This window comes from Parasteatoda tepidariorum, chromosome 11, assembly GCF_982258835.1.
Source record: "Parasteatoda tepidariorum strain Cologne lab strain chromosome 11, Ptep-v5.0, whole genome shotgun sequence".
Classification (NCBI taxonomy): Eukaryota; Metazoa; Arthropoda; class Arachnida; order Araneae; family Theridiidae; genus Parasteatoda; species Parasteatoda tepidariorum.
This window is the reverse complement of record NC_141765.1, coordinates 35872734-35900426: the sequence shown is the minus strand read 5'-3', so window position 1 is coordinate 35900426 and position 27693 is coordinate 35872734. Positions and strand designations below refer to the sequence as shown.

At 28.9% G+C, this 27693-nt stretch overlaps 1 protein-coding gene and 1 long non-coding RNA gene across 2 annotated transcripts in view; both read left to right on the top strand.

Annotated features, from left to right (window-relative positions):
- Window positions 1-27693, top strand: part of Fas1 (fasciclin 1 Fas1 domain-containing) — a 276999-nt gene that overhangs the window by 229342 nt on the left and 19964 nt on the right. The window contains exons 6-7 of the mRNA XM_016057640.4: window positions 17394-17538; window positions 20081-20264. Of these exons, the coding sequence (XP_015913126.1) occupies window positions 17394-17538; window positions 20081-20264 (329 nt within the window). The remainder of the gene's footprint in view (window positions 1-17393; window positions 17539-20080; window positions 20265-27693) is intronic.
- LOC147801276 (uncharacterized) lies at window positions 2000-9469 on the top strand. The gene is made up of 4 exons (XR_015430193.1): window positions 2000-2299; window positions 4894-4927; window positions 5556-5600; window positions 9303-9469. It is a non-coding gene; the product is annotated as an uncharacterized LOC147801276 (long non-coding RNA).

The window sequence follows — 27693 nt, the reverse complement described above, 5'->3', positions numbered from 1 at the left end:
TAAAACACACATAAATTACATTAAAGGTTTTTCTGACACACATTTCGATAAAGTCGCAGGCGAAAGGAACCTATTTGAATACAGACGCCTATATTTCCCGACCATAATGTATTTGGTATTGGATATAATACACAATTTTTTAGAGCCTTTCGGGGGTGCATTCGGTTCAGTCGTCGCTCACACAGCTGCTTAGAAAGCTAGAGGTAGTGAGTTCGATCCTAACAGCAGACAAAACAACCGGCGTGTACTCGCATCAAGGTGCACGTAAAATCTGTTAATCCGTTAAATCTGCACGTTAAATCATCTAAACAAAGTTTTTATTTGCTTATAAGTTTGCTACATACAAATTAGTCTTAAACTGCTTTTATATGCACGTTATTTTAAATCATTTCTGAAATTTCATTTGTTTTTAATCTTATGTGCGTTTTGAAGAAGAGAAAAAAATGAAAGTTCTCAAATCTGAATTCGCGATTTGCAATATAAATCAAAGCGTTGTATAAAATTAAAATTTTTATGTCTTATAGTACCATATGTGAAGGAGGAATCACCCTACTATTCAATAGTGAATTTTTGAAAGATGATTTCTACTTTTTTTTAAATTAAAAAAACTAAAACAATTAAAAGTTTCATGATTTTTATTATGTAATAAGGATACATTCAAGTGTATAATGGTGTCAAAATTATAAACAGCCTTATAAAGCGACCCGAAAAAATGAACTGTCATTAATTAATCTTGCTTCCATATGAAGTCAAAGTTTCAACTTATATAATTCCCTCCGAAACTAATTTCCCTTAACGTTAGATATCCTAAAAAGAACTAAAATTTAAAATGAAAAATTAAAAACTCTAATGTTTTATACATTTTCCATACCTTTACAATCTTAGCCAATCTCTTCTAAAGCATGAATATTTTAACGAATAAAATTCGAATTTAAACAATATAAAAAGATTTACTGCTAAATTTTAAACGCACTCTGCACTTTCTCTTAACAAATACTAGCTACTACTAGCATTAAATTTCGCAAATGCTTTATTTCAAAACTGAAGCGATTCTTTTCGAAATTCGAAAAAAATAGTCAAGCCTTAGATAAATGTAATTTATTTAACCAAAAAACGAGATATCACACCATTTTTAGCAATTAATCTTGTGCTACTTGAACTTTGTTATTGGAAACGAAACTCATTAATTTCGTAATTGAATCTGATAAGTATGTGAAAATGAACTCCCAACTAAATTAAGGGGATAAATGTGCTTGAATGATTTACGTGACGATCTTGAAAGATTGCTTTAAGTAGAGTTTATTAGTACAGTGAAAATAAATCACTTTCATGAGTCTACAATTTATTCTAAATAATTTATGTAACGACTTTTATGCTATACTTTTAGATTCTTTTAAAATCTGATAAACATTTTCTTAAATCAGAAATAATACGCACAATGAAAAATTTCAGAAAGCTAAGTTAACTTTCTTAATGCGTTTTTATTTTCAATGCAGAGATACAGAGTTAAATTATTAAGAACTCGGAAGTGGCTTTATATTTTAAAAAAAGTCACTTAGAATTCTTTCAGACGTTAGATGCTTATTGAATAAAATAATTATCCAACAATTATTAAATAATTTATCTTCATGAGCAGGAAGATGAAAAATATGTAATGTTATAAAAGAACAGATATAAAAAACTATTCTCCATTTCAATATTATTTTACCTTTTTAAAGTCTATTTCAACCAAATAAAAAAAAATCGTAAAAATACATAATATAAATTTTAAAAAATAACGCAAGTATCCTGATAAACCATTAGAATTTTGTTTAAAAATTTATTAACATTTACCAAAATTGACTTTTTTTTAGATAACGTTTAAAGATTAATTGCAAGACAAAAAATTAAAGCATAAAAGTATTTGCGCTCGTTACGATGCTCAAAATCTAGATTCAGGCATACCAAACTTGTTTTTCTTCGGAAGAATTTCATTACGTCGTAAATTTTAACGCCCCAGCAAAAACATAAGTTCTGGCCATCTTCGAAATTACTGACGGTACTGATTGAAAAGTGAAGGTGCAAATTACTGTCAGCTGGGTTGATTGCTGGGCCACCCTATGAACTTTTGCCAACATTGTAGGAAGTGTTGGGCCTGTACATTACAAACAGCCGCATCCCGTCAGTCTGAATCTATCCAATGGGCCACCAAGTTAAAGTTGTCTGCTGCCGCCAGTGAAGCGGTCGAGCGAGTAACCGTAACTGTGAATTTATTGTTTAGAAAAAGAAGCACGTTGGATTCTTATAATTTTCAAAAAAGGTAAGGTTTTATTTTTTTCTATTACATTGAAGTTATTATTTTAATCATTTTTGATTTACTATTGTTCAAATATGTTTACGACGTGCAGATTTCGGTTTACAAAGAACCGCGTTTGAAGTGCTGTTTTGGCGCTATGTTTTAGATTGGCAATCATCTTTATTCAATTAATACATCATAATTAACACCTTTCTAAGATAGAATAATAAAAAATATTAAATTTAATTCAATGAAAATGTACAGACAAATGTTTTATCAACACCAAGATCGCCGCCAAATTTTTAGCGACAATCGAGCAGTAGCACGCCAAAAACAAATATAAATTCATAATATGTTGTAGCATATGATATAAATCAGGTTTATCTAAGTATATTATGAAAATAGGTTTCTATAATAATCAAGAATTTTCATTAAAACTTATTTCTTTATGTTAAATAATATTTAGATTTTAGTTAACTAATTGCTGTTAGTAATATTAAAAATTGTTTCTGTTATATGTATTTCATTTTAATGAAATTTTTGAGCTAAATTCAAGTGTAAAAATAGGTAAAGGTTTAATAATTTATACTAAATAGTTTAAATTAAGATGAAAAATTTATTTGTACATGTTAATATAAATAATTGCGAAGAATCGTGCTGTGAATTCTTAAACAACCTAAAAAAAATATAGATTATGGAAAGTTTTTTAGCACGCAGTTGCTCATACTTAATTGTATATTGGCTAACCCCACTTATACAAAAAAAAAAAATATTACAAAATTCTTTTATATTTTGAAATCAATGTTAAGTTACTTCATAATTTTTGTTAAGAGTTAAGTGAATAATGTTTTTATTGTGAATTTCAAGTTAATATTCATATAAAATAATGCCCGATTTTTATAGGGATTACAAAAATATATAAAAGTTCAATACAATATGAAAACAAAATTCATACTCAATAAAAATAACAAACAACTCTTTTTCTATTAGTTTTAAAAATGTTAGAAAACCTGTTAGCGCTCTCCATGAATTTCTATAGGTTTTCTTATTTCTTGCTGTGTTTATTATTAATTTAATGAACTCGCACTCGTATTGGTAACATGCGATCAAAATTTCTACTTTTCGACTAGTACTAAAATCTACAGGAGCTCTGTACTTGTTGACAATTTAAATTACAATCATTTCCTGACCGCTATAGACAGAATATAATACCATTTTATTTACAAGTACAACTTCTTAAAAGGATGTTTGACCACTTTCGAAGTAGCCGAGGTGCTTCAAATTTAACTTGTATTCTATTGAGAAAACAAGTTATAACTGCTTCCAAATCACTGAAAGCTAAATTTATAATAATTTTTTTGCAGAGAATCTTTCAGTGGAAATAAAAGTTTTTCAATTAACTCCTTGAAAGATTTTCAATGCTAACCTTATATTTTGTGATCCTAGAGCCGAACTTAGAAAATTTTGTTGTTTTATTGTTGACAATTCTGTTAAGAAAATTTCCTGACCTACAAGTTATTTTTCTCATTCTAATTTCTGAAAAATATTATTCTAATTTTCATTCAAACGTTTTGAGTGCCCTTTGTGTAATGCTTTTTAAATTTTTGCTGAAAGTTAAGCGAAATTTTAACACGGCTTAACAAAAAAATCTAGCCGCTTTTTTTTATTGATAATTTTCTTATTTTATTTTCATAATCTGTTTTGGCTTGAGCAAAATAGTTGTTGTTTGCCTGTCAGTCTGACCACAGCAAAGTGAGGGTTTAAACGCACATATTTTAAATTATTGTACTAGGGGGCGAACCATATGGAAACAACAAAAATTTGATTATAATCAATTTGAAAAGTTTTTTTCAAAATAAATTAAATTTTAAAAATGACTTTTATGTGAAACTGTTCTATTTTACATAAATTAAATTGAGAAAAGCAACTATTACCAACCAATTCCCCTGATACAAATTTTTAAATTTATTAATAGTTAAAATGATTTATCAATTAACTTATTTTTTTTTCATCATCTGCAAAATCTTTGATGTGCATAAATAATTTAATATTATTTTGAGAAGTAATATTTTAATTATTATTATTTGAATTATGATTTTAAAGAAGGATTAAGGACATTTTAATGTATTAAGCGAATTCATTTATAAAGTACAGTGAATTCTCACTTATGCACCAGTCTTTGGGACTAAGAGAAAAAGCGTATAAGATTTAAAAAACAGTAAGTTCATGCAAATAAGAAAAGCTTCAGATTCAGCAAAAGCTAAATTTACAATAATTTTTTGCCGAGAATCTATTAGTGGGAATAAAAAAATAAATTTCAATTAACTCTTAGGAAGATTTTCAATGCTAACCTTATATTTTGTGTTTTTTTTTATTGTTGACAATTCTGTTAATAAAATTTCCTGGTCGAAAAGTTATTTTTCTCATTCTAAATTTCCTGGCCTACAAGTTATTTTTCTCATTCAAATTTCTAAAAAATATTTTAATTTTTATTTAATCTTTCTGGGTGTCCATTGGGTAATACTTTTTAAATTTCTGCTAAGAGTTTACCGTAAAATATTTTTACTGTATACAAGGTAATATTTACATAAAAATATGACCTTTTTTTTTCCTTTTAGCTTTTCAACCTGTGCCAGTCCACCATGAATTTCAGTAAGTTTTTTAACTTTTATCATATGCAGAATCTTGGATGTACATAATTAATTTAATATTAGGTACTTTGAGAAGTAGTATTTTAATTATTATTACTTGAATTATGATTTTAAAGAAGAATTAAGGACATTTTAATGTATAAAGCAAATTTATTTATAAAGTGCAGTGAATTCTCCCTTATACATCAGTTTTTGGGACCAAGAGAAAAAGTGTATAAGATTTTAAAAACAGTAAGTTCATGCACATAAGAAAAGCTTCAGATTCAGCGAAAGCTAAATTTACAATAATTTTTTGTGGAGAATCTTTAAGTGGAAATAAAAAAATAAATTTCAATTAACTCTTTGGAAGATTTTAAACGCTGACCTTATATTTTGTGATCCTAGAGGCGAACTTAGAAAATTTTGTTGTTTTATTGATGACGATTCTGTTAATAAAATTTCGTAGCCTGCAAGTTATTTTTCTCATTCAAATTTCTAAAAAATATTATTCTAATTTTTACTTAATCTTTCTGGGTGTCCGTTGTATAATGTTTTTTAAATTTCTGCTAAAAGTTTACTGAAAATTTTTTTTACTGTATATCTCAAGTTAATATTTAAATAAAAATAAGACCCTTTTTTTTCCCTTTTAGCTCTTCAAATGTTGGTAAACCTGTGCCAGTCCACCATGAATTTCTGTAAGTTTTATTACTTTTATCATCTGCAGAATCTTTGATGTGCATAAATAATTTATTATTTTGAGAAGTATTATTTTAATTATTATTATTTGAATTATGATTTTAAAGAAGGATTAGGGACATTTTAATGTATTAAGCGAATTCATTTATAAAATACAGTGAATTCTCATTATGCTTCAGTCTTTGGGACCAAGAGAAAAAGTCCATAAGATTTTAAAAACAGTAAGTTCATACAAATAAGAAAAGCTAGATAGAAAAGTTTCAATAGCTGAATAAAACTACAAATAGTCGTGAATAGCGGCTAAACCTTCTAATTGTTTTTAATGATTTAGAGTAATGTTTTTGTCATCTCTGTTTTCGCGTAAACTGAGTAATAGTAATCGCTATAGCTTTACATTCCTTGACCAAAAACTAACGTTTTAATTGGTGGTGGGAAAGACACTGCTAGATAAATTTTGAAAGCATATGGGTGGTATATATGGTGGTTTCAATGTGGGTGGTGTGATAGATAAGACACCTTATTCAAATTCATATAAAAAAAATGTCTTCCTAGAAACAATAAAGGTGAAAAAAATCCCATAGGGAAGAAAAATGAACTGTATTACTAGATCCAGTAACTTATTTCCTTTTATCTGTAACGAAGATAGTTTATTTGCTTTAAACTGAAAACTTTTTCTAAAAAATGGGATTATTTTTTTCTATTTAAACAAAAAATAAAATCAAAATTTTAGACTTTTAAAAAAAATTGTGTGCTGAATTGAAATATTTATTTTCTGAATGATGCATAAAGAATTATAATTATTATTATTTTCCTATATAATGATCAAGGGCCTTTGAAAACCTTTGTATATATGCAAAAGGCACATAAAAGAGGTGGCGCAGAAGTGATTGGTCACTGTATGTAGTTTTATATTTTAATAATGGTTATTAATTTTCATTTTAATCGTTCACTTCCCTATTCAATGAAAAAAAGTGTTATATTTATAAATTTTATTGATGTATATAAAATATTTTTTTAAAAATTTTAAATACAGTAAGATTTTGATTGTGAAAACACAATCATATTTAAAAACCTACCTTGTTAACATAGCTTAAAAACGTGTAGGTTAAAGAGAAAAAAAAAAAGTAACGACAAAGTACTGATTTGAAGCATCTTGAAACTAACCTGTACAATATTGAATGCCTTCTAAGACATTATTTGGTAGAAAAAATTTTTGCTATAAGAACAATTTTTTAGTCCAAGCAAATAAAATGCCCCGTAAAAGTTAAAAAATTCTTAATAAAATGTGTAAGTAAATTTAATTTATGGTAACTAAGAAATAATGTTAATAACACCTACATTTCACTTATTTATCTATTCTTCAATAGTACAAAATATTTTTATTTGGCAAAAATATATACACCTACCTTTTTAAAAACAAAAAAGTTTTCTTGAAACAGAAGTTTAAAATGTAAACACATTAGGAATCTCTAAACTAACATTTAAGTGCGACAGAAGCAAAAAGATTATAGAAATCTTACGATTTTATGAGTTAAACGAGATGAAAAACATCAGAACCAGTTTAATTGCATATTGAAATGTTGAAGTTTTTAAAGATTCTTTTTTAACTTTCCGCCCTATAAGCGGGTTGTGGTTGTGTGACGTGGGCGACCCTGCTTCACCACAGGTGCCCACTGGGTAACGAGAAGAAAGTAGTAGTTCTGGCATTCCTGTGGCCAATGGGACAACCCCCCAATGCCTGCAATTTAAAAAAAAAAAGGGAAAAAAGTCTATAATGAGGAAACGCTCATTGTAACGCTCCTGTCCTTGGGCAATCAAACAGGTTTAAATGTTTTCAGTCTAATTTTTCTCTGAATTATTCATTAGATTTAAATAAGTTTTGTTTCTTTTTATTTGTGGCCCATAATGTGTGTATCCTATTACAGAGTTTATTTGCTAGAATTCGAAAAGTATATGTTGAAAGTGGTTAATGTGCAACTCCTGCTATTCTAATCTACAGAAAATGACAACTAATTTTTCTGTATCAAATAAAAATGCAGTGTACCTCCTCGAGAAGGGCCAACCGTCCTCACTGCCCTTTGACGACACTGTCTGATAATATTCCTTTTAAAAAATTTAATGTGTAAATGATGATTACACACTTTTAAAATTATTCGTGTTAATAAGTTTGATTCAGATACCATTACAAATATTTACTTTGTTAATTCTCAACTGGTTAAATTTTTAAAAGATTTTTTTAGTATCAATAAGTTTATTAAAAGATTTTTTAAAAAAATTTGAAATGAATATTTTTTTTAAAAATATGTACCTTTCAATATTTATTTTTAATTAATCGTTTATTAGTTAATAGTTTAAATTATGGAAAAAGCTTTCAAGTTTAACAATATTTTTTTCTATTGCACAATGATTTTCTATTAGCATGTTTTTTTTCTTTGTAAGCTACAAATTTTTCTCATTTTGATAATGGGTGAGAACTACTTTTTGAAATATACATGTAAAATAGTAGGTATAGGATGGTAATTTTACAGTCGTTAAGAATCGAATTCAGCTGTTACATAATAGTACACATTTTGTTAACTATTTACGGTGTTAATTAAAAGCCCTTTAAAAACTCGGTGTACCCTTTTTTTTTTTAGGAAGCACCTTTCCCTTTTTTATTCCTAGGCATAGTAATGGAGTATTTAACAAATATTTTTTGTTAAAAGAAGGAACTAAATTAATAAAAAAATTTGAAGAAAAGAAATTTCATCAGAGATGTAAACAATGTTATTAATATTTATGTAAACTTTTCATTTTTTGTCTTACATCTATACCAGTTATATAAAGACATTACGGAAATCGTGACATTGGTCAAATCTGTCGTTATTCTTATCTAGTTCTTGTGTTTTTTATATGAGGAAAATATTAATTTCACAAAGCATCACCATTAAAGTAATTTAAGAATTTATTGATTTATAAAGTTATTACAGAATTGTAAAATTATCTGCCTTTTTAACTAGCAAATTTTGAGCAACCTTTTTTCATATGGTTTCAATTCTGGTTTCAATTCAATACATATTATTGTTTTGATGCCTATTTTAATATGAAAAATGTTGTAAATTTTGAAATTTTTTTTGTCAAGGGTATACAATTAAAAATTTAATCATAAAAGTAAAGCGAAAAAGAAATACTATTGATACAGTCGTGCATGTAAGTAATATATATTTAGAAGTAATTTTTCTTCTATACCTTTCCTTGAAACAATAATTTACATTAGAATATCATAATTGTTTTAAATATTAAATGCAATAAAATTGAGCACCATAAAATTAATGAAGAAAAAACTGCATGTTTTTTAAAATTGAATATTTTCTGAGAAAAGGTGAGCACAAAATTAAACACCCTGAATAACTTTTCATTTAACAGTTAGATTTTCATGTACTAGTTGTCAATCTTAATGGGTTCGTGAGTCAATATTCAATAATTTCATTCAGAAAGGAATTTTATGTTCAAAATCTTTCTAAATTATAAGACAGGTGTATGTTTTGCATGGTGTTACTAATTTGAAGACTAATTTGATGAGTCAAAATTTATCAATGAAATGATAAAAGCAAAAACCTTTCGATAGAAATTTTAGTTTTAAAAGCTCATTTTCACAAAAATACTTATGTTTTTAAAATATACGATTTGCATAATTTTTATTTTATTATCCTCTCTTTCAGGAGAACTCTTCTGTGCTATTCCAAGTGATTCTATGTAGACAAAGATATGATTTCTCTGTTTTTATTATTTTTAAAATTAAATTGAAATTTGTGTAATATTTGTATTGATTAAGGTTATGTCTTTGTATTTATATGTCTTTGTATAATAAAATGTTTGCAAGAGACAATGTTGATTATTCATTTAACTAATTTCAGGGTACATTCAATTCATTACATGACTGGTTACATTTGTACATTTTTGTCCAATACACCTATTTTTTGTTAAATTTGCTGCAAGACTAAATATAATCAGTAAAACATGAATTCATGATCAGTATCGCACTAAATGATCATCTCTGGACTGCCTCTTAATATTATCGGCTGTAGGTTGTATTTATTTTTGTATAGGGTACAATAGTATCACTAGATTCCTTAAGAACACAGCTTTTATTTTAAAACATATATATACTGACTACAAGCTATTATAGACATATATACTGACTTCAAGTTAAAACTTGAAAAATTACTTGTGAGATACAGAATTTTCATAATTCTGGACAGCAGTTTTATTATTCTGCTTTTAAGTAGAATATCACTGTAAAGAAAAGATTATTACATATGTTTACCTAGTTTAAAAATGTATTGATAAGTGGAAGCATAGATTGTGCACAGCAAATCTTTAGGACTAAGGGGTTGAACTGTGTAAAAAATATTCTTTGCATAAAACAATTTAAATGAAAAAATTAACCTAGAAATATTTTCTTAGTTCATATATTAATAATTTATTCAGAAATGTATTAGATAGCTAGATATTTATTTAGCTAATTGAATTAAATAAAAATTAGGTTTGTGGGTTTTAATTACTCCTGTAACTAGGTCAATGACCTCTCGTAAACCTCTATAAACTAAAGGGATGCTGCTGGGTGTATATAAATTGCTGGCCCTCAATTATTGATTCATTGATTACCCTCTACTGGAAAATGTCGGGCAATCACTCACCCAGCGCGTTTTAGACAGTAACTGCTGGGTTAGGTACTACCGGCCATCGATAGGCCGGTATTGTTGGCTCGACAGAAGGCCAGCCATTCACTTTAGTACAGTTGAAAGTGACTTTTGCCGGCACAGACCCGTCGCTTTAGCTGGTGGCAAACAGCAGTTTTGTGGAGCTGGACCTACAGATTTGTTTTTGCTGGGGCATATACAAAATAAAGTCGTCTTATAATAAACATGCAAAATGTATAAATGGTAATCATTTATATATATATATATATATATATATATATATATATATATATATATATATATATATATATATATATATATATATATATATATATATATATATATGATTATCGCCTTTGAGTTTCAGTAAACGTTTCTATGTTTTTAATTTTTCCATTTAATCTCCTTATCTCTAATCTCCACCTATCTAATCTCTTAATCTAGTGATTTGTCAGAGTTCAATGAGGTTTTTGTTTTTTTCCTCGCTATAATATTCTTTTTCGATTTTCAAAATGAATAGAAACTTAGTTTTGCCACGGATAATAAAATTATGTATCAGTGGCAATAGTTATGAAGCAGACCTTAAGTTTACTTTATTCGATGATGCAGAACATCAAACAAAAATAGGAAAATAAATTTTCTTCATTTGAAATTCCTACATTATAAAAAGATCTCGATATTATTAAATATTAAAATAAGAATCACTGTAACAGTAAAAATAGATAACAGAATCCAGAGATTTACTGAATTATGTGGTAACTGAGAAAAAATTCATATATGCTCAGAATGCAAAATAATGTTTGATAAATATTTTAACAAAATAAATTTTAAGAAATGTCAAAAAATGGGATTTCATGATTTCAGAAGCTATAATTTTCCGAATAATTCACCGAAATATATGCTGGAGTTTTTTTAATTTAATAATCCTTCCTAAAACGAACCATATGCAATAGCATCAGCTCTTTCATGTGACCTATGGAATAAAATTCAGCACATTTTATTATTTTACATATATCATGGTAAAAAGCCTCAAAAACTCTCTCACTTTCTACCTGCATAAATATCAATTATCTGATACCAGAAGTACCTTCAATATAGCCTTGAAATTTCGTGACTGCAAAACATGTAAAGAAACAGTTTGTTGCTTCAACTGGGAAATTAATTTAGCTGAAACTTGCACAAGTATCTAGCATGTAATACCAGACGTATCTGTAATATAGTCCTTGTAGTTTCCTTACTGCAAAAATTGTAAGACACAGTTTGTCGCTTTAATTACGAATTTAGAATTTAATTAATAAAAATGAAAATTACGATAATTAAAATAGCAAATTCAAGCTAATATACGATAATTTGATAATAATAATGCATAAAATTACTCACCCTAACAAAGAAAGAAAGAATAGAGAATAAAAAAAAGAATAAAAAAAAATAAAAGAATAAAAAAAGTAATGTCACAAGTGCAATTCCTTTCAATTTTACGGTCAAGTCTGATGATATTTAATATATATCACTAATTGAAGGAAACTGTTCAGATAAAGCCAAATGGCAAATTATAAAATTGTTCTACAGAACGAGTTGCTAAAAATATACACCCGGTGAGAACACTTAAATGAGTGGTTTGTCGCTTTTAATATTAATCAAGTATTGCTAATCCTTTGTTGAAATGAATAATTACATTCAATCAATCCCGTTCTATCTTATAAAATGAGACATAGATTAATTTTATTATTCATTCTCGACGCATTGTTTTATTCTAGACATTTAGATGTACAGTCATTTTATTCACTAATTTATTACCTTCAAACATATGACATAATAAATACAGCTGAAGGAATTAAAAAAAGTGTCGACTGATTTCTAAACAAAGCATTCTCATTTCATTACTTTCAGTACTTTGTACTCAGAATTCCATCAAACGAAGATAGAAAACCGTCATTCGAGCTTGATTGAATTTTTCATTTCCAACACTTTTCTCTATTAGAAGCGCAAATCAAAAAAGGAAAAGATGCCAGGGTAAGTAAAGTTCGGTAAAGTGAAAAGCAAAAACTGCGCCTCAGCGTATATTTATTCTAAACTGGATAAGAAAGAACATAATTTGACGTTGAGCATGGCATTCGAAATTGCATTAAAGAGTAAAGAACTGCCGTAGATAAGGTTCTATAGAATTCTATTGTTAATGGACTCTATCTCGTATTCTCATTTAGTTGGAAAGAAAGAAACAATTTAGGTCCATGAAATTCTTTTCGCCACTCAATACATTCAAAAATTCTATTATTTCCATTACGTTAGTCAAGCTGTAGTGAAAGGCGTAAGCACCTATTTGACGTATTGATCGGAAATACATAGGAATTATCTTATTCTTCAAACGCTTGGCTCAAATAGTGCCTCATCAGATTCAGACACAATTCAAAAATGTGCGTCGGTCTGAATCAGAATAAAATTAAGTTTTATAACTGTCATTTTATTGCGAAAATAAAGGCTTTATTCAAGGAATTTTGTTAGTTTTTATTTTTACAATTTTTTTTATTTAAACTTTTTAATTTCCATGTTTATGAATAGCAATGTCTAAATTCGAAAACTAACTCAAGTTGAAGTTAAATGCAATTTAATAGATTTAATGCAGTAAATGATTTAATGTGGTAAATACAATTTAATAGATTTAATGTAGTAAATGAGAAATAATAATATATAATTGAAGGTGTGAAAAAAAACTTGTTAAGTATAATTTCGAGAACATTGAACTTAAATTTTTATGATTATACTATGCCTAGTTGTAGGCGTAGAACACTATTATTTTTAATGCTTCTATAACTGATGATCACCTATTTTTTTATTAACGAAATGTCTCTGCTTTCATTTATATCTTGTAACTATTAAATAGAAAACTACTCGCTTAAATGTAATAACATATTATTTAAAGGTTCGGAAATGCGTGAAAATTGTTTTTCTCTCTTTTGCATCAATAAATAGAGTTTTTTGTCACGTAAGTAACTCGGTAAATCTCTATACAGATTATAAAATATGCCCCTGACCCTAAATATATTTAAAAGTTTAAACAAACCATTATAAGTTTTAAAGTTTGAGGGATTACTAATGTGATATTTTGCTTAAGAATAGCTTATTCTAGTTCAAATTTCAAATAAAGTAATTAAGGAAATAAATAAAGACCTTAAATTTTTGAAGTGATTGTTACAGGATCTACTTCAGGTAATTGAAAGAATCGAATTATTGAGGTAACATCGGTTTTTAATCAGTTGCTCACATGCACTTTTGTCTCAGATAGCGGTACTTTTTTTCTGTAAACCATATGTACAAAGTAAAATACAAATCATTATCTGATTCATTGATTTTTTAATTATTTGTAAGACCATTTTACCGATCTATTCAAACTATGATATTATATTTTTCGTAGAAAGAAAACTTTTTTTTCCAAAACAACTTCCTTTTAGAAGAATTGGAATCTACGTTAGCTTAACCTAACTCCAACATTATTGACAAAAAGACGGATGAATCAAAGCAAATTACAACGTTCAGATTTCTTTACTAAAACCAAAGCAATAAGTTTAACCTGAGAAACAAACTAAGAAAGCGCATAAAGCCTATAGTACATTGAATCTGATTTCTGTTATCTAAGGTATCTCAGTTAAAAATGGTCCATATAATCGATGTTATACTGTAATTAAGCTACAAGATGAAATACTTCTCTTTACGCTTTCCTTTATAAAAATATACTTAGTCCACAGTAATCTCTGCCTTCAAAATATATTTCTCAAGCTAATGCCAAGCATAAAATCAAAAAATATAATCGCGATGAATCAAAATTTAAGTGTGGTTAAAACTAAAGCGAGATCAAAAACTAACAACAAATCATTTGCAAAGTTAATCTCATTGAAAATAAAGCTAAAAGCAGCAAAATCAATTTCATTGTGGAATTTATATTATATACAATTCAATTATATTACATAATTATTATATAAAATGATATATATAATTATATCTTTAATCAATTATTTATATATATATATATATATATATATATATATATATATATATATATATATATATATATATATATATATATATATATATATATATATATATATATATATATATACAATATATATATATATATATATATATATATATATATATATATATATATATAGATATAGATATATATATATATATATATATATATATATATATATATATATATATATATATATATATATATATATATATATAGATATATATATATATATATATATATATATATATATATATATATATATATATATATAGATATATATATATATATATATATATATATATATATATATATATATATATATATATATATTTTTTTTTTTTTTTTTTTTTTTTTTTTTTTTTTTTTTTTTGGCTGTATAAATTATTAGAGAACGAGATTAAAACCTTTCGTTGTTAAATTTTCTATTTAGAATAGAATTAATTTTTTAATTTGCTTAATTTTTTTTTAATTTTCATAATTTTTTTAGAAGATTTTTTTTCTTTTTCATCGTTTTTATTTCTTTCCGTTCTTTTTGTGTATTTCCATCTAATCATATAGGGAAAATGGGGGCAATACCGGGTAGCTAAGATTTGAAAGTCGGTTGGAACTAATCTGTTACACTTACAAACTTCCAGATTTAATCAAGGTATCCATTGTTTAGTCGTATACAATACATCATTTCTGAAGAGTCATTGTACTACATTTCTTATAAATGAATTTTCTCCAAAAAAATTTAAATCACCCGATCTTACCTCACTAGTGGAGTAAATCTGGGTACACATGTTAACTCTATGGGAAATTTAAAAATCCTAGAATTTCAGTGCAAATAAGCAGACATTTCTACTTTACATCACAATTTAAGAAAATTATGCATTCAATTTAGATATGATGAATTCAATTCGTACTCAAGGCGGGGAGAGTTGGACAATTGTCTTGGAGCCCAGGATAGCTGACAACCCGACAAAACTTCTTTACAAAAATATAGTCTATTAAAAGGTTTTAAACTTTCAGGTGGCAAATCCCTTTTTTCAATTATAAAACAAATAATTTTTACCTATTTGCACTTTGTTTGCGACTCGTATAACAATCATTTAAAAACGTTTATGTCTTAACCTTCAAGGCACAGTGGTCAGGTGGGCAGGTGAACATTAATGATTTCGTTTTAGCATATAAGCTATACAAAATTGAAGGCAAATGTTAAAATGACTATCATTTTGTGACTTGATATCTTCAATGACGATCATAAACTCTTTAAACATTAGGCTAATATATATTAATTCTTAAAAATATTTAAATTTTTGAACATATAGTGAATATTTTCCCAACATTAAGTCTAAAAGCAAATTCAATGTCAATATTATTAAAGATTATAGTTATTTAAATTATATTAAGAAACTAGGCGAAGCTGAACATTTTCAACTTCTTCTTGACCCATAACTTTAACCTTCACCATTCATTAAAAAAATATCAATTCCTAAAATTTGAAAATAGAGTGATATTGCCCTAAGTAAGTTTTCACAGAACATCTTTAATTATAAAAGAATCAAATAATTCAACCCTTCCGCTTACATGGGTAACGCAATGTTAAATTATTAATACATACATGAATCATTTTTTTTTTATTTCCAATGAGCTGCACAATCGGTCTTGCCGATGAGCAGACCTAGTGCGTTCTCCAGAGATGGTATCCACTCTTTCAGGACCACCACAATGGGTGAGATACCGTTGGTCATGTTTATTTGAACGTCTAGTTTCTGCCACACTAGATGGCAGCACCGAGACTCTATTTGGATGCTAAAGTGCACTAGGAATTTAATTTTGCCGGAAATGCCAAGAGCCAATGAGGCACTCCAGGGAACTTTTACATGTCGCATAATCATACGACATGGCCGCTGAGGATTTTCTGCATCCCGAAAATCCGGTGTCTGGGCCAGGGATCGAACACGCAGACTTGGACTCAGAAGGCCGACGACAAACCAGCTGCGCCACCCAACCACATACATGAATCATTGCATTTGACATTTAAAAAAATCAAATAAATATTATTTCAACTTACCAAAAGGGAGACTAAATTGCTCGAGGGAAGGTATTTTTTCAGTGATAAGCAAAACTCTTAGGTCAAAATGACCAAACAATTTCGTTCTCCTGGTGAGTTCATTTGAAATACAATGTTGCGTGTCGTTGCGGTTTCTCATTAAAAAAAAAATTTTTTTTTTTAAAAAAAAGCCTCCCACCTCCCTTTTCCCTCTAGAAAGTTTGCACAGGAAAAAATTTGAGTCTGAAATTCGTACAAGGAACCTTGTAAACTTATCCCCTTCCGAGCAATGGGAGATAATTTTCTTTTTGTCTTCTGATTTTTTTTTTCAAACAGAAAGTAGCGGAGTATGAGGGTGCCATTTAAAAGGGCGTACCGAGATAGGCCCCGGTGTCCTGGTGGGCCAGTCCATCCCTGTCACAACTGATTCTTAGAAGTTTGAAAAAGCTTGTCATTCAATGACTTTTGCAAAAAAGTTTTTGAGTGTTCATAAGAGTCACTCTCTCCCTTTCAGGAAATTGTGTCTTTAACTTTCTGCTTACGGCTGGTACAACATGTGGACCGCACATGGAACAACGTAAGAAAAGGGTTAATTTGACTTTTTGCTTACGGTGCTTAGTATAAAGAAGCCATTCTGATTCAGCCGTAAGCAAAAGACTAATGGTGCTTGGAAAAAGAAGTTAGCTGTCAAGGAATATATGATACCAGTTTTAAACTAATTTTTTTTGGAGGAAAATGCTTAATATGTTTCGGAAAAAAGTAACAGTTACTTTCTATAGTCTCGCTACAAATAATTGCACTTTTTCCCGAAAAACGCAGCGAAAAAAAATTAAACTACTACGTACTTTTTACTTTTGTTACAAGTAACGAAAGTAAAAGCATTACCATTTATGCTCTTTAGTATTGCTATTTATTGTAAATTCTTGTTCAGAATAATATATTATCCTAATAATATGTCCTAAATGTATGCGCATTGTTGAATATAAATATTGACGTTTTTTATATATCAGACAATTGAAGGTGTAATTGAATTGTTTTTTTATAGATTGTACGAGCTCACGTGATTTCTCAACATGTTCTTTTCTTACGGACAATGAGCAGAAAAACTTACCTTTCAGAAACATGGGGAGAACATTTGAAAGTTGAATTAAAAATTACGAATGAATCTCCAACCGAGGATGATGATAAATGTAAGTTCGAAATTATTCTTTTGCAGTTAATAAACTTTATTTCGTATTCTTATTTAACGTACAAAAAAGTTCGTATATTTACAATAATTTAATATTTCGATTGAAATTTTCTATTTTATATATGGATTACTTATACAATTCAGTGTCATTTGGAAATTGAATGAAGCAAAACGAAAAAAACATTGCTTGAGAATATGTATTATTTGAGATAAACTAAAGACATACTATTGTTTTTTGGTATTATTTTGATGATGTTCATACAGTTTTTCTTATTTTTTTTTTTTTTTTTTTAGTTGTAGCCAGACGAGATGAAATTCTTTCGATGATATTCGATTTCCAAAATATTTCTTTTATGTAATAGACAAAATAAATTTCTATGTTACTTTAATATTATTAATCTATTGCGAATTTAAATTTTTAAAAGGAAATTTTATGATCAATGTCACGTCTTATTCCAGATGGAATAAAGGTTTAAAGAACAAAAATTCAAAATTCCTTAGGCTAAATAATGTTTAAAAAAATATTATTAAAATTCAATTTCATTTTCAATAAAACTCCCAATAAGATAACTGAATTGACCAATTTAATCAATAAATTATTTATTGTTCTTAATGCAACAAATTATGATGACAAACGTGACATAGTAAAAAAGTCCTTAGCACTAAAATGCTTCATTCATCAACCAATATTGGAAACAGATGCTTTTCAAAGTATCAAGTACCTTCAATGTTAAACAAATGCTGTTATTCAAAAATTCCTTTTGTATTATGCAGTTACTCAAAAATTTATACTTGTAATATCGTTTGAAACCTTTTTAAGATGCAATTTAGAGTATTTAGCATAATTTTAGGATATAACAAAGTAGAATGTCTTATTACTGGAAAGTGACAGTGAGGGAAAACATTTTACGTTTTATGCATCGAACAGCTTCATAATTATAAAATATGACAGAATAGAATGTTTTATTCCTGGAAAGTAACTCTGAGGAAAAACATTTTAGGTTTTATACATCGAACAGCTTTATAATTATAAAATATGACAAAGTAGAATGTTTCATTCCTTGAAAGTAATTCCGAGGAAGAACAATTTAGGTTTCATGCATCGAACAATTCCGTTTCAACTATACTTTCTTTAAAATATTTTTCTGAATTGTTGGCTTAAAATTTTATAATTTTTTTCTTGAAAGTTTCTGTTGTTATAAAGAAAAAACATGTTAATTGACTATTTCAATGAAAAATATTTTTTTTAAGCAAGCAGCAAATGGCACTGAATTATGAAAATAACCTATGTAACGCCTAAATAAAATACTCATTGTATGTTACTATCAATGAATTTAATTCTTATTTCCTAATATTAATGTTGTATGAATCGTTGTAGCACTGCTACCAGTTTTTTATTTAGCTTTAGGTACATTAAGTATTTAAAAAACAACAAGCTATGAAAATTATAATAGAAATAGCGCATACAATACCAATCACTGGAATTGCATCAAAGACAAGTATTAAATAGAAGTTGATATTTTTAAATCTTAAAAAAAATCAAGAAAAAGAAGAAGAAAAAGAAAGTTGCTAGCAAAGAAATTTCCATGAATTTTTAAAAAACATTAATATCTATATTAAATATATCAAGTACATATTTTTTTGAAAACAACAGTTTGTTGCAAGTATTAATACAATTTTTCTTCTTTATTATTATCCTTTCTACTTCGGAAGTAATATAAAGATTCCAAAAGAATTTTAGAGTTTATCTTAATTTATTCATTCCCTCTCACAAACATGAAACAAGAAAAATTGAGCTATTTTTTTTATTGCAATCCAACTTTTCGCGAGTGTTTGATTGTAGATACAAATAGATTCCTCATACTATTAAGATCAACCTACTATTAAACAAAGACATTGTTTTTTAATTGTCCCCAAAGAATTCCCTCAATTGTTTTAGACTATGAGCCAAAGTTTGCTTAAAAGTTATCTCTTTTTTTGGAAAAAAATCGCTTGTGATGCTGAAGCCTCATTTATTCTGTTATTTTTTCTCTCTATTCATCAACACAAACTTGAGGAAAACACCTCCAAAAGTAATTTCTTTTCCTAAGATTCTAAAATTCAGAAATATACCTTTTATTCAATTAATGTTTTTACCACTGTGTATTCAAATGAGGCTTGAATTTACATAATTACATTACTTTTTTACTTCACTGAAAAAGTCTTGATCGTTCTATTTCTTTATGTTATTCCTAAATGAACTTAACCTCATCATAGTATTATAATGACGTTAATATCTCCATAAGATGAATTAAATTTATTAAATATCTTGAAACATTTGAAGCTATATTTCTCATAATGTTACAATGATACTAATATAAAGACTGATACTGTTACTATAATATTTATATTCATACTATGATAATTTTACTATATTGTTAAAACTGCTAAGAACCAAAGTATCTAATGGATAATGGAAATAAAAATTTCATTTTTATTTTCCAATGACTTACAATTTTTCAAAAATTATAATAATTTTAAATTTTAAAATAATTCAATTTTAGGGTACATTCAAAGCAACACCATTCTAAGTGATATGAAACACCGTAAAGGTATGGTACGTGCCAAAATTGTTCGACCTAACATACCAGTAAGCAATGGAGTAGTACACCTCATTGACAAACCATTAATGGTGATAGACAAGACGCTTTGGGAGCAAATAGAAGAATATAAAAGCGAACGACTTAGGTAATAATTATTTCTTTATAAGTCTTAAATATGCATGCAAGAACAAAAAAGGAAAGCATTCCTGTAACATCTCGTTTTGGGTCAGAGATCATGGATTCGACAATTTCGTGTCCAGCGTCTTTTATGTACACTGGTGGACAAAATTAAGAGATGGAAAGCATTTTCGCACATTCATTTGCACATGCAAGATACCCGCACACCACTCCATGTGTTTGACAATGGTTCCGTGAATGCCCAGAGGTACAGACAGGAGATCCTAGAGTCCTATGGTCGTCTTTTCAGGGGCGCTGTTGGCCCTGAGTTCATTTTTATGAACGACAATGAGCGACCATATAGGGCTCTCATGGTTGATGAGTATCTGGAAAGCGAGGATATTCAACGAATGGATTGGCCAGCCAAATCCCCTGACCTGAATGCTATTGAGCATGCTTGGGATGCTCTTGGGAGAGCTATTGCGATGCGCCAACCTCCCCCCAGAACCATTCTGGAGTTAAAAATTGCTCTGGTGGAAGAATGGGAGTGTCTTCCACAAGTCCTCCTTAACTTCCTTATCAACAGCATTCATACTCGTTGTGCATGCTGTCTGTCTGTCAGGGGTGACCATACACCATACTAGAGGCAACACACACTGTACAAGCCTCACTTTTATTGTCATCTTTTAACATTAAGTTCAGACTACATCGGATTTATTGGCAATAGGTCTTGCCAGTGAATGGTACTTTCATTTTTGTTTTGCATACTTTATTATCATGGAATAAACTATATCCATACCAAATTTCATTCATTTATATTCAGTATTTTTTGAGATATTTGGGAAAATGTCTTTCATCTCTTAATTTTGTCCACCAGTGTAGTAATGTGGGTCGTAATTACTTCCCCTACAAGCTGGGACGTATCGATCTAAAGCTGGGTAGGCTCCAAGTTACACTGTAAAAAATTCCAAATCAAATTACAGTAAAAATCCATTTTTACTGGAGCATGTTACGGAACAAAAAATGTGATATAACTTAATTTTTACAGTAATAATTATAGTAAAATTGCTGAACCACTCTAATTAAATAAATATTACTGTAAGAGTTACGGTAGATGTTTTACGGCAAAAATGGATTTTATGGAAGTTGCACACAAGTGATGGCACTTTATATCGTAATTTTCTCCAGAATTTTTTACAGTGAGTCACTGGAGAATGAAGAGTCTATAAGAAAAATTTCGTGTTAATCTAAAATATAAATCATAATCGGTACAATTTAACGAAACGCTTAATTTGTATCTGAAAAAACGTAAACATTATTGATATATATCTCGATTATATTTAATACATGCATGCATAACATTCTATGGTAAATTAAATTGATTCGAACAAGCAGCAAGCAATTATTTTCGAAATCATTTATTAAGCGAAATAGTTTCATATAAAAGACTTTAAAGTTGAATCAGATAAAACTTGAAAATTACGAAAATCGTAAAAGTAATGCAAAATATTGACAATTAACACTGTACGAACAAACAACTAACAATTAATAATATACATTCTTAGCAATATTACTAACTAAATCTTTACTTTTTTTAAAAAATCTATACTAGTCCTCTACATCCCTTTTATTAGTCCTCTTTATATATTCTTCAATTTCGAAAAAAAAAACTAATTTTAGATCAAAATAAACAGACTAAAAAGACTTAATGTAAGACATATAATATATTCTGAAAATTTTGCTTTGTGCAAATGTAAAATCATTTTTTAGTTAACAATCACTTAATTGTTTTCAAAATCTCACTTTTTTAAATCTTCTTAATTGTCTTACTTCTGAAATGTTAAACGTTTTAAGAAAGTTTGACAGTTTTAAAATGATGAGCAGAAAATTAGATTCAGTATGCCAATACTAGTAATGCATCATACAATGGCCATATATATGCATACATGAACCATAAATATTTATATCAAGGCAGTATGGTCGAGTGGGTGGACAAACGAAATAGTTTTCATTTTGTAATCATAGTATGGAGAGCGAGAAGCTCCCCATACTATGACTGCAATAAATATATATATATATATATATATATATATATATATATATATATATATATATATATATATATATATATATATATATATATATATATATATATATATATATATATATATATACGGCCCCCTGGTGGCTCTGAGCGGTAGCGCTTGGCGCTGTCGTGCCACAGATCCCTGGTTCGATTCTCGAGCCGGGCAAGGTTGACTCAGCCTTTCATCCCTTCAGTGAGTCGATAAATGAGAACCAAGCATGCTTGGGAACTAAACACTGGGGGTTCCGCGTTCGGCTGACCACCTAATCGGAACATCTGCTCCTGCGCCCCAGAGCCCAAGGTCAAGAAAACTGAGATGGGCACAGTAGGCCTTGGCCCTCTATGGGCTGTCGCGCCATGGAGAGCCAAGGCCTACTATGCAGGCTGTACATTCAGTAATATATATATATATATATATATATATATATATATATATATATATATATATATATATATATATATATATATATATATATATATATATATATATATTACTGTATATATACACTGGTTATCATAAATTAAGGAAAATTCACAAAAATCGCGATAACTCAAGAAATTACACATGGAATTTTATGAAACTTACCCACAATATACAACACATAGTAAGGTATTAAACAACATAAAAAGAAATTATCAGACATTAATAGTAGTATAGAAATTAGCACATGTATAAAATAAACAAATTGGAAGTATCGGTTTGCAATAGAAAAAGTACCTTTAATATGGAATATGATTGCCTCTAGAAGCAATACAGCACAAACAGCGATGTGTGATGCTTTCAATTATGCGGTCTATCAGTTCAATAGGAAGTGAGAGCCATTGCTCTTGTAAAGCAGTTGCAAGCGTGGCAAGGGTCTGAGGGGGCGGATTGATGGCAGATACACGCCTCCCTAGAGCATCCCAAACGTGCTCGATAGGATTCAAGTCCGGGGATCGAGCTGGCCACTCCATGCGAGTAATTGTTTCCTGTTGAAGATAATCATCAACAATGCGAGCTCTGTGTGGTCTTGCATTATCGTCCTGTAACAGGAAGCAATCACCAATTGCCCCGGCATATGGGCGCACATAAGCATCAAGGATGTTGTCTCGATAAACCTGAGCATTCACGGTTCCCCTTGGAAAGACATGGAGGTATGTGCGCCCTCCTAAGGATATGCCTCCCCAAACACAGACACTGCCTCTTCCGTATGCATCTCTTTCACGGATGTTTGATGGATGATAACGGGTCCCAGGTTCTCTCCATATCAAATAACGTCTACTGTCACTTTCTAGACTAAACCTGGACTCATCCGTAAAGAGAACAGGCCTCCATTGATCTGACGTCCAGTGGACATGTTGTCGGGCCCACTGCAAACGGTCTCTCCTATGGCGTGATGTGAGCGGCACGCAAATGGCTGGTCGTCTCGCATACAGACCACCTTCGTGGAGCCTTCTGCGCACAGTTGACGTTGACACCAACCTTCCGGTGGCTGCAGCAAGAGAGGATCTAAGATGTGTCGGAGTAGCGGTTCTATTCCTGCGTGCACTTAATGTCAAATATCGGTCATCGGCACTGGTCGTAACAGTTGGCCGTCCTTGACTGAACCTCCTAGATGCCGAATCTGTGGTTTGAAATTGCCTCCAAAGTCTATGAACCACAGATGGACTCACATTTAGCCATCTGGCCACTTCTGATTGACTCTGCCCTGCCTCTAGTCTCCCGATGGCTCTCCATCGTAGTTCTTCAGGCAAATGATGCCTAGAGGTCATTATTACGAATTGGCTATCTCAGATTTTCAATGTCGCAATCACAGTAAAATTTGTGTGCTTTCTCTCAAACTTGGACTTTTATGCTCCAGGCAGATGACGTAAGCCGAGTGCAGCGCCACTAATTTGCATATTGCAATTTTACTCAGCTACTCTTAGTGGACAACATATGCAAATTTTGCACGGTTTGGCTTACTTTTGAAAGAGTTATCGCTATTTTTGTGATTTTTCCTTAATTTATGATAACCAGTGTATATATATATATTACTGAATGTACATCGTTCTTGAAAAATGCACAGAGAAAAAAATTACTTTCAAAACTATACCACGTTTCTAGCTCTATGGGAACACCAAAAAACTCGGTAATTTTAAGCACTTTGGTAAGTATTTTGGTAAAATTAGTAGTAAAATATAATTTATAATGCGTGATAAAATTCGGCAAATATGATAAAATTTGGTGATTTATCATGATACCTTAGATCTTGCTATTTTAATTACTTATTGGTGTATTTTTTATAAACGTGTGGTAATAAAAATTTTAATTTTGAAAGCCAAAAGTTCTGATAAACAGCTGCTATATCAACGAAAAAATTACTAAATGTATAGTTTAAATACTTTATATTTTGGTTCTTTTAATCAGAATTATGTGGTTTTTAAACAGAAATGTCATTACCAGACTGTATGGTAATTTTACCAAAATTTTTTTCTCCCTTTGCGGAATTCCTGTAAGAATAAAGAATAAATTAATTTAGAGAGAATAAATTTATAGCAAAAAGGGAATCAATAACATTTTATGAAGTATAAATATTTTTCACATAAACTATTAAAAATAAAAAAAAGGATTTCTGTGGCATTTGATACCAAAAAGAAAGAAAAATAGTAAACGTTCCTGTCTTAGAAATTTGAAACCTAAAATAGAAGCTGAAAAATTACTATTTTTCGAAAATAGTCTTCTGAGATAAAACTTTTAAAGTCAGATAACAGTTGTTATGCTTCGTTTAACATAAGCAAAAACTTTGCTTTCTAAAGTGAAAAAAATAACCATTCTACAACGTTGACTGTTACGCTTAAATAAGCTTTGAAGGGTGTGACTTTATTCGATAAACGTGGTATGTATTATAAATACTTGGGAATAAATAAAAGTAATTTTCTTCAGAACATGCCACAAACATGGGGATAGAAGATATTGAAATTTCTACTTCTAATATTTGAAGTAGTTTTTCGAATATTAAGCTAGATGTCGTTGTTTTCATTTAAATAGTTTACTGAATATTCATTAAATTATTTTCGAAAGTTGGATTGAAATAAATTTAAAGATATTCATATTGTATAATAAAAATAAATCCCGACTTTACGAAGGATATAGTTCACTAAAATGTAATTTTAATCTATTTATTTATTTATTTTTCATATTAAAAATAAAAATTCTCCCATACATCCAGCTCTGCGCTAAAGCTTTCAAATTTTAATGCCTTAAATAATATGAAGTAAACTATCTAAGCAAACGCTTAGGGGTCAAATTAATCATTGAAGGATTTAGGTTTAAAAAGAAATTCATTCCATTTTGAACTGCGTTTTTAGTCGATTTTTGCATAAACAAATAGGGCATTTTCATTATAGATATAAACAGAAAAAATATTTTTATATAGTTTTTCCTATAAATGGGAATAAAATAATTAAAGACTAATAAGAAATAAAGATTCATAGAAAAAGCGACTGATGCAGCAACTATCTTTCCAAAGCACTGTCAATCTTCACAATGTAATAACTCTCGGGGATAGCCTACTTTCATGCCTACTTTGTCAAAGCTTAGTAATCATCAAACTTCAGCAAATGGTAATCTAATTGTCCTTATGTGAAAAATGGACTCAAGCCGTTTTTCCCCCTTGCTTTGCAACTGTACACTATAAAAAATGGACAATCAAATATCAAGACGCTTTCATCGTTTTTGATTAAATCGTTTCCTGGTATATTCTGCGAGCAAAAATTTCATCGAAGTGATGAAATAACTGTCATCACTTTTTCGAGGAAACGAATTTCATCAAAATTAAAGAAATGTTTCATCTTTTTACTTTTTCAAAAAAGGAAGAAAAAAATCCTATTGCCTAATGTGCTACATTTCTAACAATCATTTTATCGTTGTCACCAAATACGTGAATCAATGTCACAACTCGAGGACCACCATACACGCCGGTCGGATTATTTTGTCACTTTATTTTTTATCATTTAGTCTTCACTCTAGTTTCGTCATTCCAGTTAACAATCTCCCACAGGGCACTACGATGAGGTATCGAGTTGTGGAAACATTTTTGCCATATAGTTAAGAATTCGCATTTAATCACAAATCACATGATTTTGTGACGAAATGATTCTTAAAATTAACTGAATATAGTTCAAGGATTGCGGAATCGTAAAAAGTGAGAGTTTTATTTCTGAGAGTGTAACATAACCGCATTTAGAAAAGATATTTCAGGAATAAATATGAGTCTTTTTTTAACTCTAATATTAATTATATTGCTTTTGTCACGTACATGATAGAATTTCTGCTATTTTTAAATAACATTTGCCTTTAAAAAATTCTTCTATTGCATCTTTAAATAAAAGTCTCTCGCTCAACTAATTTATATAGTCCTTTTCATAACACTTAAAAATTCATATTTTCCTCTTTATAACACTTAAAAGTTCATATTTTCCTTTTTATAACGCTTAAAAATTCATATTTTCCGTTTTATAACACCTAAAAATTCATCTTTTTCTTTTTATAACACTTAAAAATTCATATTTTTAAGCCAACATAACTTCATCATAACTATTTAGAGTTTTAAACCTCTTCCTCTGCTCAAATTTTTGCCCATTTTTACTTTGCACCGTCAGTTTTATTTAATAGATTGGCATTTTTCGCATGGTGAGAAAAGTGTTGCCGCCATTATATGCGTTCTTTTAGCTGCCATGTATTAAAAGTGTAGTTTGCTTATTTTAAGGATAATTATTTTCGTATTAATAAGCACCGTGAGTAAATAGCTGGTGTTTTTTTTTCACAAATAACTACTTAAATTTTCTTATTACACTGCTTTTTGTGTCTCCTTTCTTTTCATCATGCATACTCAAGCTGTTATGTTTTTTTATTTCGGATAAACTTAACAATTTTAAGCTTACACTTTATTATGTTTCTTGCTCAACCAACGTTTATAGATTAAAAACAAAGAAACATTTGACCAGAGTTTGTTAAACAGTTTATTTGGCACTAGTTAAAAAGGAAAGATAAATAAAATCTAGAGTACATTAAAAATGTCATTACGAAATAACGAATGACTTTTAACCATCGCCCATATTCTAATTTGTTTGTATTTTTCTGTAAAAATAATAAAAATCAGTGAAAATATCTTGGTGGAATAGAAATTCTAGAGCTTCGAATCATTTAAAAGTATTGGAAAAGTTGTTTTGAAATTGATTATAGCTCAACTGTCTTAGAATGAAAACCATGCAGTTTTCAGAAATATGATTTTCACAAGATTAGATGGATTTCGAATAATTTAAGAAATTTGGAAACAAGGAAATTTTGAGAAGCCAATGTTATTGTATGCACAAAGACAAAGCGTCAAAATGGGAGTAATTATTTTCG